This window comes from Sander lucioperca, chromosome 13 (assembly GCF_008315115.2).
Source record: "Sander lucioperca isolate FBNREF2018 chromosome 13, SLUC_FBN_1.2, whole genome shotgun sequence".
In the NCBI taxonomy this organism is placed as follows: Eukaryota; Metazoa; Chordata; class Actinopteri; order Perciformes; family Percidae; genus Sander; species Sander lucioperca.
The window spans coordinates 32,340,842-32,353,583 of record NC_050185.1 but is presented as its reverse complement, the minus strand read 5'-3'; the positions used below and the strand labels follow the sequence as shown (position 1 = coordinate 32,353,583).

Here is a 12,742-nt window from a genome sequence, read left to right as displayed (position 1 = left end):
GAAACAGGGCTGCTTTTCTAACATCATGAACAGTTGACTTTTTAGAGATACATGGTTCTCACAGGACAGAAATATGATGATCTTATACAGTATGATGCATTGCTGTATTTTTGATGCTATAAATCTTTCCTCATTTTCTTTTCAAAGGTTACATTGTTCTGTTGTCTTACAGAAAGTGTTTATAAAGTTTAAATCAAAGTCATCTTATCGATATTTCTTTCTCTTTTCTTTATTTGCACATTTGGTATTGAGGTAATCCAAAAGTAACAGAAAGTAATCAAATTACTTAAATATTGTGGTACTTGGATTAGGTTACTACATTATTTAATAGGTAATTAGTTATTGTATTGCAATACATTTTTAAAATAACCTTTCCACCCCTGGGTATCAGTATCTCAACGCATCATGAAAAGAACATGATGGAATACCCTAAAATTTTAGGACTCTGGTGTGAATATTTCTGAGAGTTGTTACTCACTTGGTAGTAGTGGAAGATGGAGTCAGCCATAGAGTCTTTTCCTGGCACGGTATTGGTCCACAGCTTCTTCATGAAGAACACCTGATATGTCAGTGAAGGCACTACACCTGCACACCCAAAACAGAGGTGATAAAGAGAAACTATTACAGGAAAAATCAATGAGAAGATACAAAACATGAGCTTTACAGAATTTTTTTTTTTTTTCTACCGTCTTTCACATGTCTGGCTTTCTTGATCCAGTCAGTCAGGTGCCTTACAAAGTCGAAGAAGAAGTCGCCGTCGGGCACACTGATGACCTGGAAAACCAGAAACATTTGAAGATGTTAATGTGTAAGATGTGTCTCCAAAACCAGTGTTGAATGGTAATCAGTGTTTTAACCCTAAGCACGAGATATTCTGGAGCTTTCGATCGTATTACACATTCCTCCTCAGCAGATGGAGTTGTAGATCTTAACTTTTAAGCCAACATGGATGAGAAGTTCTTAAAGAAATAGTTCACCCAAAAAAACAATATAAATTGTATGTATTACTCACTTCCCTAGGCTCTCTATGGTCCCAGAAAAAGTTTTCCATCGAATCCGTTAAGGAGAGCAGAGTGCCCAAATAATGAAAGCATAACAGTGCAAACAGACTTTGACGGAGACCCAACAAAAGACAACAAACAAGGTTATAAAACTTTGTTTTATAAATATATATAAAACTTCTGAAATTGTATTAATTGCAGTGCTTTCCTAATTGCCTTGACATATTTTTCATCTACATTAAGGATTTACACAACATTGATGATATGCATTTTTATTTTATTTTTGAAAGATTATTTTTTGGGCATTTTCAGTCTTTATTTCGATAGGACAGCAGAAGACATGAAAGGGGAGAGAGAGGGGGAATGACATGCAGTAAAGGGCCGCAGGTCGGAGTCGAACCTGGGCCCGCTGCGTCGAGGAGTAAACCAACTGAGCTATCCGGGCGCCCAACATTGATGATATGCTTACAAAAGTAGCCATCCACAGATAAGACAGTTAAACTATAGGATTTAATGTGCCACATGTATGTTTAAAGGTGCTCTAAGCGATGTTGGGTGACGGCACTTCTTGTTGACGTTCAAAGTATTTTCAAGCAAAACGAGGCTAGCTCGCCCCTCCCTTCTCCTCATCCCGTCACCTCTCCCTCCCTTCCGTGCTTCCGCGCACTAACCCCCCAACCCCCAAATCCTTCTTGTTGGTTATTGGCTGGAACCCTGGAAAACTGTTTGTCATGTTTGGTGGTGCAGGTTGGCACAGTTTGTTTTTGTTGCCGTTTGTGGAGCCTGGGTTGTCTAGGCTCCACAAAGAGATGAGATGTTTGCTGTATGTGACAAAAAATGTTGTAGCCTAAAAAACGTGTGACATCGCTTAGAGCACCTTTAACATTAAAACATTATGTATAAATGTATGAATCAACAATTATTATTTTAATAGATTATTATTAGATTATTGTATTATAGGCTTTAGGCTGCCCTACATGTTATTGTAGGCCCAGTTTAATAAGCAACTCAATTTCCAGTACATGAAGTAGGGGGTCGCTGCTCCGTCTCTCTTTTAGCTAAATGTTGAAGACCCCGGATATAGAGTTTTTATTGTTTTTGGGTAAACTGTTTCTAAACTAAAGTGTGAAAGTTGAACAGTTTCAAACTCCATCTGTTGAGGATTCAGTTAAAAGCTCAGAACAAAAATTTACTTTCAAACTTAGTGCATGAAAATTAAATGGTGGTAAAAAAGAGTTTATACTGTATGTGTAACCAGAAGCGAATCAATGCTCGAAACAACAACTTCCTTTAACATCTTTACATGATCACAAAATAAAAACTCTTTAATCACTGGCAAAGATAAAACTGTGTGGTAATTGATTACTGCTTTGCTTTCTACTGAAGAAAACGTGTGCAGTTACTAAATAGATATTTACTAGAATCCAGATAATTAGGCTACAGATCGTCTTCACCTTGTCAGTGATCTTAACAAAAAGACTGAAGCCTTCGGAGGATTTGAGCAGAAGACGTCCAGAGATGTTATGGCAGAAGTCTTTGGCTTTGGTGCTTGACTCCACTTCAAAAACCTGAGAACACAAGAAGGCTGCTATGATATGAAAATAATTTATGTATACAAAAAGAACCAAATGAGTAAGAGTATAAAATGTAATGGCAAATATTTTCACAATAGCGTTTCAGTGTCCTGATTGTCTCGGAGTCTCAGCACTGTCATTGCAGCCGGGGAATAACTGTAACGGCACTGTAGCGTCACTTTCTACCTTTATATTGTAAAGTTGTGGGCATCATAACCGTACGGAAGTCCTGATGACTCGTTTAAAGGCACAGTTTCTGAACACGGGCAAATGTTTTGATACTTTCACAGTATTTATAGAGCACCTCGACCTGCTTTATATTTAAAAAAAAGACACAGAAATCTAACTTTATACAATATGGGACCTTTAACAACAACATTAACAGTAAGCTACTGGTCGTACCAGAACAAGTAAGGCTATAGCTGCTAAACACAGTACATTTAATGGAGCGAGGGTGCAATTTATGGTAATTGCATTATTATATATTATGTAATAATATCTGTTTTGGATTTATGTCGTCACTGACCTCGTCTGCGTCATCAGGGAAGTAAACTTTGTGGAAGATCTGAGTGGTCTTGTGCTGGATGGCCTCCACCTCCACCAGGTGAGGAGGGTACTTTCTTGATCCATTTCTACAACAAATAATAGATGAGAGATGAAAAATTGACGCATACTGAACATAATAGAAATACTGTTTAAGCAGACCAGAAGAATGTGTGTGTGTTACCGTAAGGCTTTCTGAAGCCGCTGCATGCAGTCTGCAGCCAGCGGATAGAGTTTCTTGGCCTGGAGGAACTTCTGGACATGAGGCAGCAGGATGTTACTGGGAGGAAACAAACCAGTGCAGAGCCACAGCAGCTCCCAGCCCTTCTCCTCACTGTACCTACACACAGACACACAGACACAGACAGACAGACACAGACACACAGACACACACACACACACACACACACACACACAAACACACACACACACACACACACACACACACACACACACACACACACACACACACACACTCTTATGAGCTCTTATGGCATAAAATAAAAAGAAGCACTGATATAGTGTGAGTTGGAGAGTTTATAAAACATACAGTATAGTCCTCTAGTGAGTTAAATACTACATGGTGAATAGTATGTGGACACTCATGTTCTCCCCCAATGAAGGGAAACGTTAGACAATAATGTACCTCAGATTTGGGGAATGCACATTCTTGTTTCGACTTGGCACCCTGTACATGCAGTAACTACAATTTTTGTTGGGCCCTTCGGAACATATCATCAGATTTACGATGATTGTTTTTGGGCATTTGATGCCTTTATTTTCATAGGACAGATGAAGACATGAAAGGGGAGAAGGAAGGGGAATGACATGCAGCAAAGGGCTGCAGGTCGGAGTCGAACCCAAGACCGCCGCGTCGAGGATTAAACCTCTATATATGCTCTACCAACTGAGCTAACCCGGCCACATATCATCAGATTTTAAGTAAATACTTGTCAGCAAACAGTTGCTTATTTACACATCCAGCAGTTTGGAGTTGTGTTTCTGATGCAGGACTTTAACTTGTTTACGTGTAAGAGTTACACTGTGGCATTGATACTTTTACTTAAGTAAAAGATTTGAGTACTTCTTACATGAGTTTTTAACACTTAAAATCAGTTATACACTAAAACATCTACTTACTTCTATTAGAGATTATATTTTTACAGTTAAAATGCACACTGTTTTTCACATGATGTACATATCATCATGCACACGTCAGTCTTTAATATAATATAATATAAATCCTACATGCTGTACATACTGTAAATGGACATGAACACACACATAGTGTTGACACTTGTATATAAAACTTTTATTTATGTTGTTGGTCATTAGTGTTTTTGATATATATATATATATATAGATATATATATCTATATATCTATATATATATAGCTATTTTCTCCACATACTCCACATCCTGTCTATTCTTTACCATTATTTGCTGTTCTTGTTCTAAGCTGTTTGTCTATTTCGGTGTAAAAAAAGTCAAGTCAAATTCCCCTTTTTTAATGTGCACACATACTTGGCCATTTTGTGTGTGTGTGTGTGTGTGTGTGTGTGTGTGTGTCTGTGTGTCTGTGTGTCAGACTTACTTGATGTGATTATCAGTGAGCTGTTTGATAATCTGACAGAAGATCTCGTTTTTGAGCGGCTCTGCCTTCAGCGCTCCTTCAAAGATCTGATCGGTGAGCTCGTTGACAGAACGCACACGTTTGGACGGGTAGTCGCCCATATACTTCATTATAGGTAGAGCCGAGGTCAAGGACATCAAACATTAACACAACAACAGGAATGTGTTTTCAAATATGTAACAGATAATACTTTACATAATTAAAGGGGTACTCAGGAAAAAAAGATTGATGGATGCAAACATTTAACATGCATACAGAACCCACACACCCTTCACTAAAGGATATCTATAAAGGCCAGGCAAGCCTCCTGGGAGAGCTCATCGTGAGCCAGGACTTTCTTTAGCAGAGGCTGTTTGAGAGGCTCCCTGGTGCAGCTCCACAGACGCTCCTTCCCTCGGCTCTTAGGGTTCATCACCCTGCTCAGAGTGCTCTTAGGAGGAGGCCTGGAAAACAAGCAGGAATGGTTAGAAATAATGAATCGCACATTTGAACATACACACTTTTTATCTATGCTGTATGTAAAGGATTAGGAAACACACCTAAAGTAGTCGTAAGAGAACTCCTCCAGTGTGTAGGCTTTAGTTTTGTCGTAGATGCTCATCTGGGACATACTGATGGATTCTCGCCTCTGATCAGGAGTCATAGTCACAAGAGCCTGAGATGAAGAAAGACAAAGAGAGAAAAAATGGATTTGGGAGTTAAAAGACTATGATCATTTCACTTGCAAAGACAAACATTTCATCCTAAAATATCATTAAACAGATTTTTATAAATGAATCAAGGGGACCACCTAAAAAATTAATATCAGTAAAGTGTATGCTGTATTTAGAATATTTCACTGCTTTACTTTGCCATCAGACAGCTCTTTACAACACAGAAGTGAAACTGTTATCTATCTATGCTCTCTTCAAAGCCATCAGACTCCTTTGACAAAAACAGTAATTTTACCATGCAGAACACAGGAGTTGCAGGTCTACCGCTGCCTCGATCGGTTTGTGTTATTGTGTGACTTTGGCGTTTTAAATTGTTAGTTTGTATTCCCCAACAATGTGGGCTGTGTGCCAACGTAGGGTTTACAGTGAACAACTAATTCATAAAAAGAAATAAAGAATTTACAATAAAGAATGGAAATAGATTAATTAAAATCCTAATTTAGCAATTAGCATGCTCAATCAAGCTACATCCCACATGGTAACTAGTATGGTACATGGTAGCTAGCTAGCAAAAACCCTTTGCAGCCCTGGGCCAAACTCACCACTATGTCATACTGCGGTCTGGTGATAGTGGGCAGTACGTAGACACAGTCAGCAGGGAAGTCTCCTCTCTGTTTGGTCCTGTCGTTGATGCCGTGAGCCCAGCCAGAGTTCATCACATGCTCTCCGTCGTGTTCGTCCAGGATGATCAGATCCCCCTTGGAGAAACTCAGGAATGTGGAGTCTACCCCCACTGCAAGATAGAGATTACACATAAAAACAATTAAATATATACATGACGTCCAGCAGCAGTTTTACCAGTTATACGCCATACTCTTTAACACAAAAAACAATCAAAGCATGCTTTCTTCTCAGTGAATCTTACCGGGGTTGGGACAGTCCAGAAGTCCCACCACATACTTGGACTTCTTCCTCAGACCCTCGAGGAAGGTGACCACCAGATCGCGGATGTCCTCTGCGTTGTTGGAGGTGAACGTGTACTCGTCTCCTTTGATGGTGGCCAAAGTAAAACTCTGACCCTGGAGTTTACCCCCTCTGGAAAATGAAATTTTACTTTAGGCTTTTTTACAATGTATGAAAAAAACAATTCCCAAATTCTTCACTTTAATTAAGGAGAAAAATAAATTTACACCAATAAACACTCCAAATCTTTGTTGCTTTCAGCTTTCCTGATGAGTTTAGTGCTAATATGCTGATGTTTTGACCTGTTGATGGTGCTAGATTAAAAGTTGAGGGATCGCCAAAGTTATAACAATTCATCCAGAAAGACATTAATGTATGCACCAAATTGAATGACAATACATCGAATAGTTGTTGAGACATTTCACTAAAAAACAAAAACAAATATGAACCTCATGGTGGCGCTAGAGGAAAAGCCAGAGGATCACTAAAGTACACTTTATCCTCTGGGGTCCATGAATGTCTGTACAAAATTCCATGGCGATCTATCCAATAGTAGAGATAGTTCAGTTTAATCAGTAAAGCTAGCGTGGCTAAAAAAGAAAGACATGCTTGGAGTCATACGAAAGAGCCTTTTATTAGACTCCAAATGATGTTGTGGAATATCATTTTGATTATTTTTTAATCAGTGTTGTTTCGAGGACATTGCATTATCATACCTGCTACTGGACACAGCAGTGATCTCTGGGAACGAGAGTTCCAGAAGGACCTGCTCCTGCTCATCCACAAAGTAAACCCCAGTCCAGTTCACTGCCACGATCACGTCATTCTTGGGCAGACTGGGTCCTGTGTGGACAGACGGTGTCATATCCATGAAAAAAGACCTACAGATATCTACAGTAGAAAGACATATTTACAATAATATATAGCCTACCAACCTGAGAATTTGAAGGCCTCATAGAAGCGTGAGAAGAGTAAAGGCCACTTTAAACGAGCAAAATCCACCACGTCCTCCTTCACCTTCTGTGTGTTCAGCCTCCTTTTAGTGTAAACTCCCTGCACAGACAGTTACAGTAAGTCACTGTTGCACAAGTTGTTAAAAAAAGAAGTCGTCAGTTTTGGTGACAGATACCTTTTTGTGGGCGTTGATGATGAGCTGAGCCCACTTCTCTGCAGTCTTAGTGGAGGTGATTTCTCTGTCGGGGATGTAAGAGGGGATGAGAATGAGCAGGCGATCTTGTTGGATCTCAGAGCCGTAATCCACATAGTACTGCTGTGAGGCCAGCTCTGCGAGGTCCTCTTCCTTTTAGACGGACACAGGGTGAAAAGAGGTCCATGAAAACAAAATCAAATATATGATAGAGTGACTGACAGACTGTTCTTCTGCAGCTGTGTTAAAGATACATATGTTATAATACACCCTGCTACGCTCTGCATACACCCTGTTATGCTCTGCAGTGCCCTTGCTATGCCCTGCTACGTCCTGCTATGCCCGGTAGTGACCTACTACGTCCTGTTACGACCTGCAGTGCCCTGCTACGTCCTGCTATGCCCTGCAGTGCCCTGCTACGCTCTGCTACACCCTGTAACGCCCTGCAGTGCTCTGCTACGCCATGAACTACTACAACTACTATTTCTAGTCATAGTTCCATTATCTTTATTGTGACTATTATTGCCACTGTTCCTCACACCCTCAACCGGCACCGTCAGACACCGCCTACCAAGAGCCTGGTTTTTCCTCGCCACTGTCACACTAAATGCTTGCTCTTGGGAAAATTACTGGAATTACTGGAATTGTTGGGTCTTTGTAAATTAAAGAGTGTGGTCTAGACCTACTCTATCTGTAAAGTGTCTTGAGATAACTCATTATGATTTGATACTATGAATAAAATTGAATTGAAAATTGAATTGAATATAAACTATTCATATGTTTTGTGTGCAAATAAATATGTAAATTAACTAAAGCTATCAAATAATTGTGAAAAGTACAATATTTGCCTCTGAAATGTAGTGCAGTAAAGTACACGTACCTCAAATTTAAGTATAGTACTTGAGTAAATGTAACTTAGTGTCATTCTACCACTGGTGTGAACAGGATCTCCTCTTAAAATAAGTCAGTAATCTACCAATCAAGCACATCAACTGCATGTTAAACAAAACAAAGCTGCTCACCCTCTCACAGCGGTACTCTCCGAATTTCACCCCTCGGACGATCTGCTGGTAAATGAGGTTTGTGGCGACGTAGTCCTCAACAGGGTTGTGCCAGGGGTTGAAGATCTCCTTCCTGAAGAAGAGCCTCCAGGGGGCGTTCCTCTCCTGTGCGCCCTGCTCCTTGGCATACTGCTCACACTGGGATACGGCGTCCATGACGTGGTCGCTGCCGCTGCCCAGTGATGACACCTGACCCAAAACCGATTTAAAGGAACAGTGAAGTCAGCATCTTTCAGATCTGAATCTTTAACCTCCAACTATACTAATATGCACTGTAAAAATACTCCACTACAAGTAAAAGTCTCTAACCCTAATCTACAACAATGCATCATATTCTATAAGATCATCATATGTTTGTAGTGTCGCTGTCCTGTGAGAACCACGTATCTCTATAAAAGTCAACTTTTCATGGTATCAGAAAAGACGTCCTGTTTTCAGCTTTCTGAGGATGCATTTTCCAGCGGATCCAAGAGGCTTTTTAAAGACTTAATTTAGCTTAAGAAGTAGGAGAAGTATAACACACATAAAGGAACACCTCATCCTTCAGTTTATCACAAACATTCAACATCAACACATCTGGAGATACATGGTTTTCACTGGACAAGAAGGGGATGAAAAACTGTCATCTGAAAATGTACAAATGTAGTGGAGTCAAAAGTACAATATTTGCCTCTGAGATGTAGTTGAGTCAAAGTATACAGTGTATAAAATGAAAATACTCAAGTAAAGTACAATTACCTCAAATTTGTACTTAAGTTCCACCTCTGCATAAAAACACAAAATATATACTGGATATATACTGGTCTAATGTCTTAGTTTCACCTTGTCAAACAGGGCGATGTACAGCGAGAAGCCAAAGCGATCTCTCAGGTTGATCTTCTCCGCCAGAGCGTTGCAGAGCTCGCTGGCAGTGGTGGCGGAGTCTGCCAGGAGAGTCTTGGTGGTGCCATCCATAAACGTCACTGGTAGCATGATGGGCTTCTTAGATTTGGTGGCCTGAGGGGTGAAAAAAGTTTTTTTATTTTTATTTTATTTTACCTTTATTTAACCAGGAAGAGACTCATTGAGATTAAAAATCTCTTTTTCAAGAGTGTCCTGGCCAAGATAGGCAGCAGTACAACCACATATACAGTACATACAAACAGAAAATACGCAAAAACGCCAAAAACATAAAACAAATCTTTCAAAGTCAACCACACTCCTAAACACATCAGTCAAAACATCTGCAGCCAGATGTGGCTGCCTCCAAGTCAATCAACATCCTCATAAAAGCGACCAATGAGACCAGCTCAGTAAGTTTCATGAATTTCTGTAAATTGTTCCAAGCAGAGGGAACAGCAAACTTAAAAGCCTTTTTCCCAGCTCAGTTCTAACCTTTGGAACAGACAGAAGAAAAAGATCCTGGGAACGAAGATTGTGAGTCCCGGTACTATTTACACTGATATAGGTCAGAAGGTAGGATGGAAGGAGACCTAAAATAGCCTTGTATATGAAGGTATGCCAGTGTTGAAGTCTCCGTGTTGATAAAGAAGGCCAGGTTGTAGTATTTAATGACAAAACGGTCATTTTTATGCCCTACAAATGTCATTCTTTTAAAAGAAAAGGCATGTGGCTGAGATAAAGCATATTTTGTTTTCTTGATGTAAAACAGAAATAAAAATAGTAAAAAGTAAAACTATCTTACTGAACTTTAAGATTTGGTCACTTGTTTAATGTTTTTTTTTTTAAGATTTTTTTTGGGCTTTTCCACCTTTAATTTGACAGGACAGTTAGGTGAGAAAGAGGAGAGAGAGAGAGGGGGAAGACATGCAGGAAATCGTCACAGGTCGGACTTGAACCCTGGACCTCTGCGTCGAGGCATAAGCCTCCAAGTATACGTGCAACAATCCCACTTTTAGTTTTAGGTGTATAACGTCTCATGACAGGCCGCAATCATATATCATTTATTTAAATCATTGTTGAGGAAACTGAATTCAGTGCTTTTTAAGGACTTTTCAGAACCTGAGCCGACAACTCAAACACAGATCAGCGAGCATGTTCAGTACCTGTAACTCCAACCAAGATGGCGGCTGGGTCCTTGTGCGGTTGACAAACGTCCTCCTCAACCGTTCCTCACAATATGGAGCATAACCAGGGGGACCGTTGATTAAAAATGTCCGTAAAGACTGACAACAGAGGGAAAGAAAAAAAACAACAGATAGAGAGTCAGAGAACACCTTCATTAAATCAATGAAGCGGAGTGAAATTAGTGCTTGAAGCATGGAAATACAAACAGATTCAAATATAGATCCCCAGAAAGGCGTAAAGGTGGTACATGCCAAAGATTAGAGACCAATGCCAAAGATTTTTATTGTTGCATAACACCAAGAAGAGCAGCACATCCTCACAATAGCTAGGAAATGTTATTTTAAATGATTCATTTTCTTTCTATAATTATGGTTGCTTTATTGGTACAACCTCAGACTCCCCGGCGTTTATGATGGGGACAGAAAGAGGCTGTGCACAGTGCGCTGCTGTCTATCTAGTGACTTTAAGTGTTTTAAATAATCGATCTGTGCTGTCCTTTGTGCTTATTTCTTTGGCTCAGATCAGTCTGGATTTCTCATAGTTAGGTTTTTTTTTGTTGTTTTTTTTACTGTGTATGTTCTGTTTTTTTATGTTCACAGCAAAAACTGCTTTTGATTAATGGATCAATGAAGATAACACAATGGAAGGAATTATAGTCATCACCTGAATTCTTTGCACTAAATCCAGCCTTAGTAAAACATTTTTTTGAATGTTTAGTTAGAGTGAGATTGCTGACTTTTTAACATCGTTCCTGTCCCTTCAAGTTTAACACTCATATTCACTCTGCATTTTCTGAATATTTTCATGAATTACAAATGTGAAATTGGAAAAAGTGACTGAGAATAAAGCAGAGACAGTGAATCCCACAAAAGACAAGTTCATTTTGACCCACAAAATGAACTAATCAGGAAGCCATGGGTTAACTGCAGTATTTAAAAGCTGTAGTATTACCATACATTGGGTGGTATTCGGATGTGAAGTAAGTTAGAGTTTTCTTACTTTGACAAACTTCTCGGAGGGGGCGAAGCAACCCACGCACAGAGACAGCAGGATCCATCCGCGGGCGTGGCTGCTCTTGGACGGATTTTGAGTGAGCTGTTTGCAGATCTGACAGTAGATCTCATCCCTGAGACAGAGCAACAACAGCTGAGCAAAACCAGATGCAAAACACAGTGCTGTAATACATTATTGATTCAGAGCATTATATTTCGCTGGTAAAATTGAAATGAAAATTTGTATAAATATTCATGAGATGATATTCTTAAAATGATAATTCTACATTATTTTGGTGCCTCCATGTTTAACCACCGTCACATTAAAATTACACCTTAAAGGAGGACTCCGCCAATTTAACATTGAACGTCTATAACATTTTGCATCAAAATTGATGCAGCAGAACCAGAGATATTGTCTTTTTTATTTCCCGCATTCTTCGTCTTTGTAAATACCCACCTACATTACCGACAATGCAACTCCATCGCTAATAGCTCAGTCAGAGATTTTGGGTGTATTATGTTTGTAGCAGCTAATGTAGCCTAGAGTCTCTAGCCTGCAGCAGAGATGAGCAGCAGGCTACAGAGGTCTGGTGAGCTTGCTTCTTTCTAACTCCACACCTCCAGATTTGTTCTTTATTTTTTAAACTTGTAGTCTTCAGACCTAACTGACACTGACTCATGTGCCATTGTTTGAGGACACCAGACTTCACACAGCTTCCTCTGAAGCCACAAAAGGCTTTAAAGAACATTTTTTCACATGTGCAGTAGAACTCCCCAACACCTGAAAACACACTGATGTGTTAAATCGCTGGAAAAAACACAAATTGTTCCATGACAAGTTTTGAAAACCTTTTTGGAAAAATGTTTTAGCACAGTGCTGAAACTGAGGGCCATGTTACAAGGACCTTTGGGGGAATTGAATTAATCCTTGTGTTTACTTTGACTACTTGACATTTCCTCTGGCTCTACAACATTTTTACTTAAAAATCTAAAGGGCAACTTACTATGATATTTACTCCACACATTCATGGCATGCTCCACAGTATGAACCCTTCTCATTTTGGATACTCTTTTCTTTGGCTTTTATTGCCTTCATTAATAGGA

The 12,742-nt window shown here is 39.6% G+C and overlaps 1 protein-coding gene across 5 annotated transcripts in view; it reads right to left on the bottom strand.

The window, feature by feature from the left end:
* The window catches only part of myo7ab (myosin VIIAb), a 50,578-nt gene that overhangs the window by 7,595 nt on the left and 30,241 nt on the right, over positions 1 to 12,742 (bottom strand). For 4 of the 5 annotated variants that reach the window (XM_031308103.2, XM_031308105.2, XM_031308104.2 and 1 more), the window contains 17 exons: positions 11,643 to 11,769; positions 10,622 to 10,741; positions 9,399 to 9,572; positions 8,538 to 8,765; positions 7,498 to 7,668; positions 7,304 to 7,421; positions 7,085 to 7,211; positions 6,331 to 6,500; positions 6,008 to 6,198; positions 5,292 to 5,407; positions 5,038 to 5,195; positions 4,714 to 4,867; positions 3,303 to 3,458; positions 3,102 to 3,207; positions 2,456 to 2,569; positions 687 to 774; positions 479 to 585 (listed from right to left, as the gene is read on the bottom strand). In XM_031308103.2, coding sequence (XP_031163963.1) covers positions 479 to 585; positions 687 to 774; positions 2,456 to 2,569; positions 3,102 to 3,207; positions 3,303 to 3,458; positions 4,714 to 4,867; positions 5,038 to 5,195; positions 5,292 to 5,407; positions 6,008 to 6,198; positions 6,331 to 6,500; positions 7,085 to 7,211; positions 7,304 to 7,421; positions 7,498 to 7,668; positions 8,538 to 8,765; positions 9,399 to 9,572; positions 10,622 to 10,741; positions 11,643 to 11,769 — 2,425 coding nt within the window. The remainder of the gene's footprint in view (positions 1 to 478; positions 586 to 686; positions 775 to 2,455; positions 2,570 to 3,101; positions 3,208 to 3,302; positions 3,459 to 4,713; positions 4,868 to 5,037; positions 5,196 to 5,291; positions 5,408 to 6,007; positions 6,199 to 6,330; positions 6,501 to 7,084; positions 7,212 to 7,303; positions 7,422 to 7,497; positions 7,669 to 8,537; positions 8,766 to 9,398; positions 9,573 to 10,621; positions 10,742 to 11,642; positions 11,770 to 12,742) is intronic. The other variant, XM_036008702.1, reaches the window with a different exon arrangement.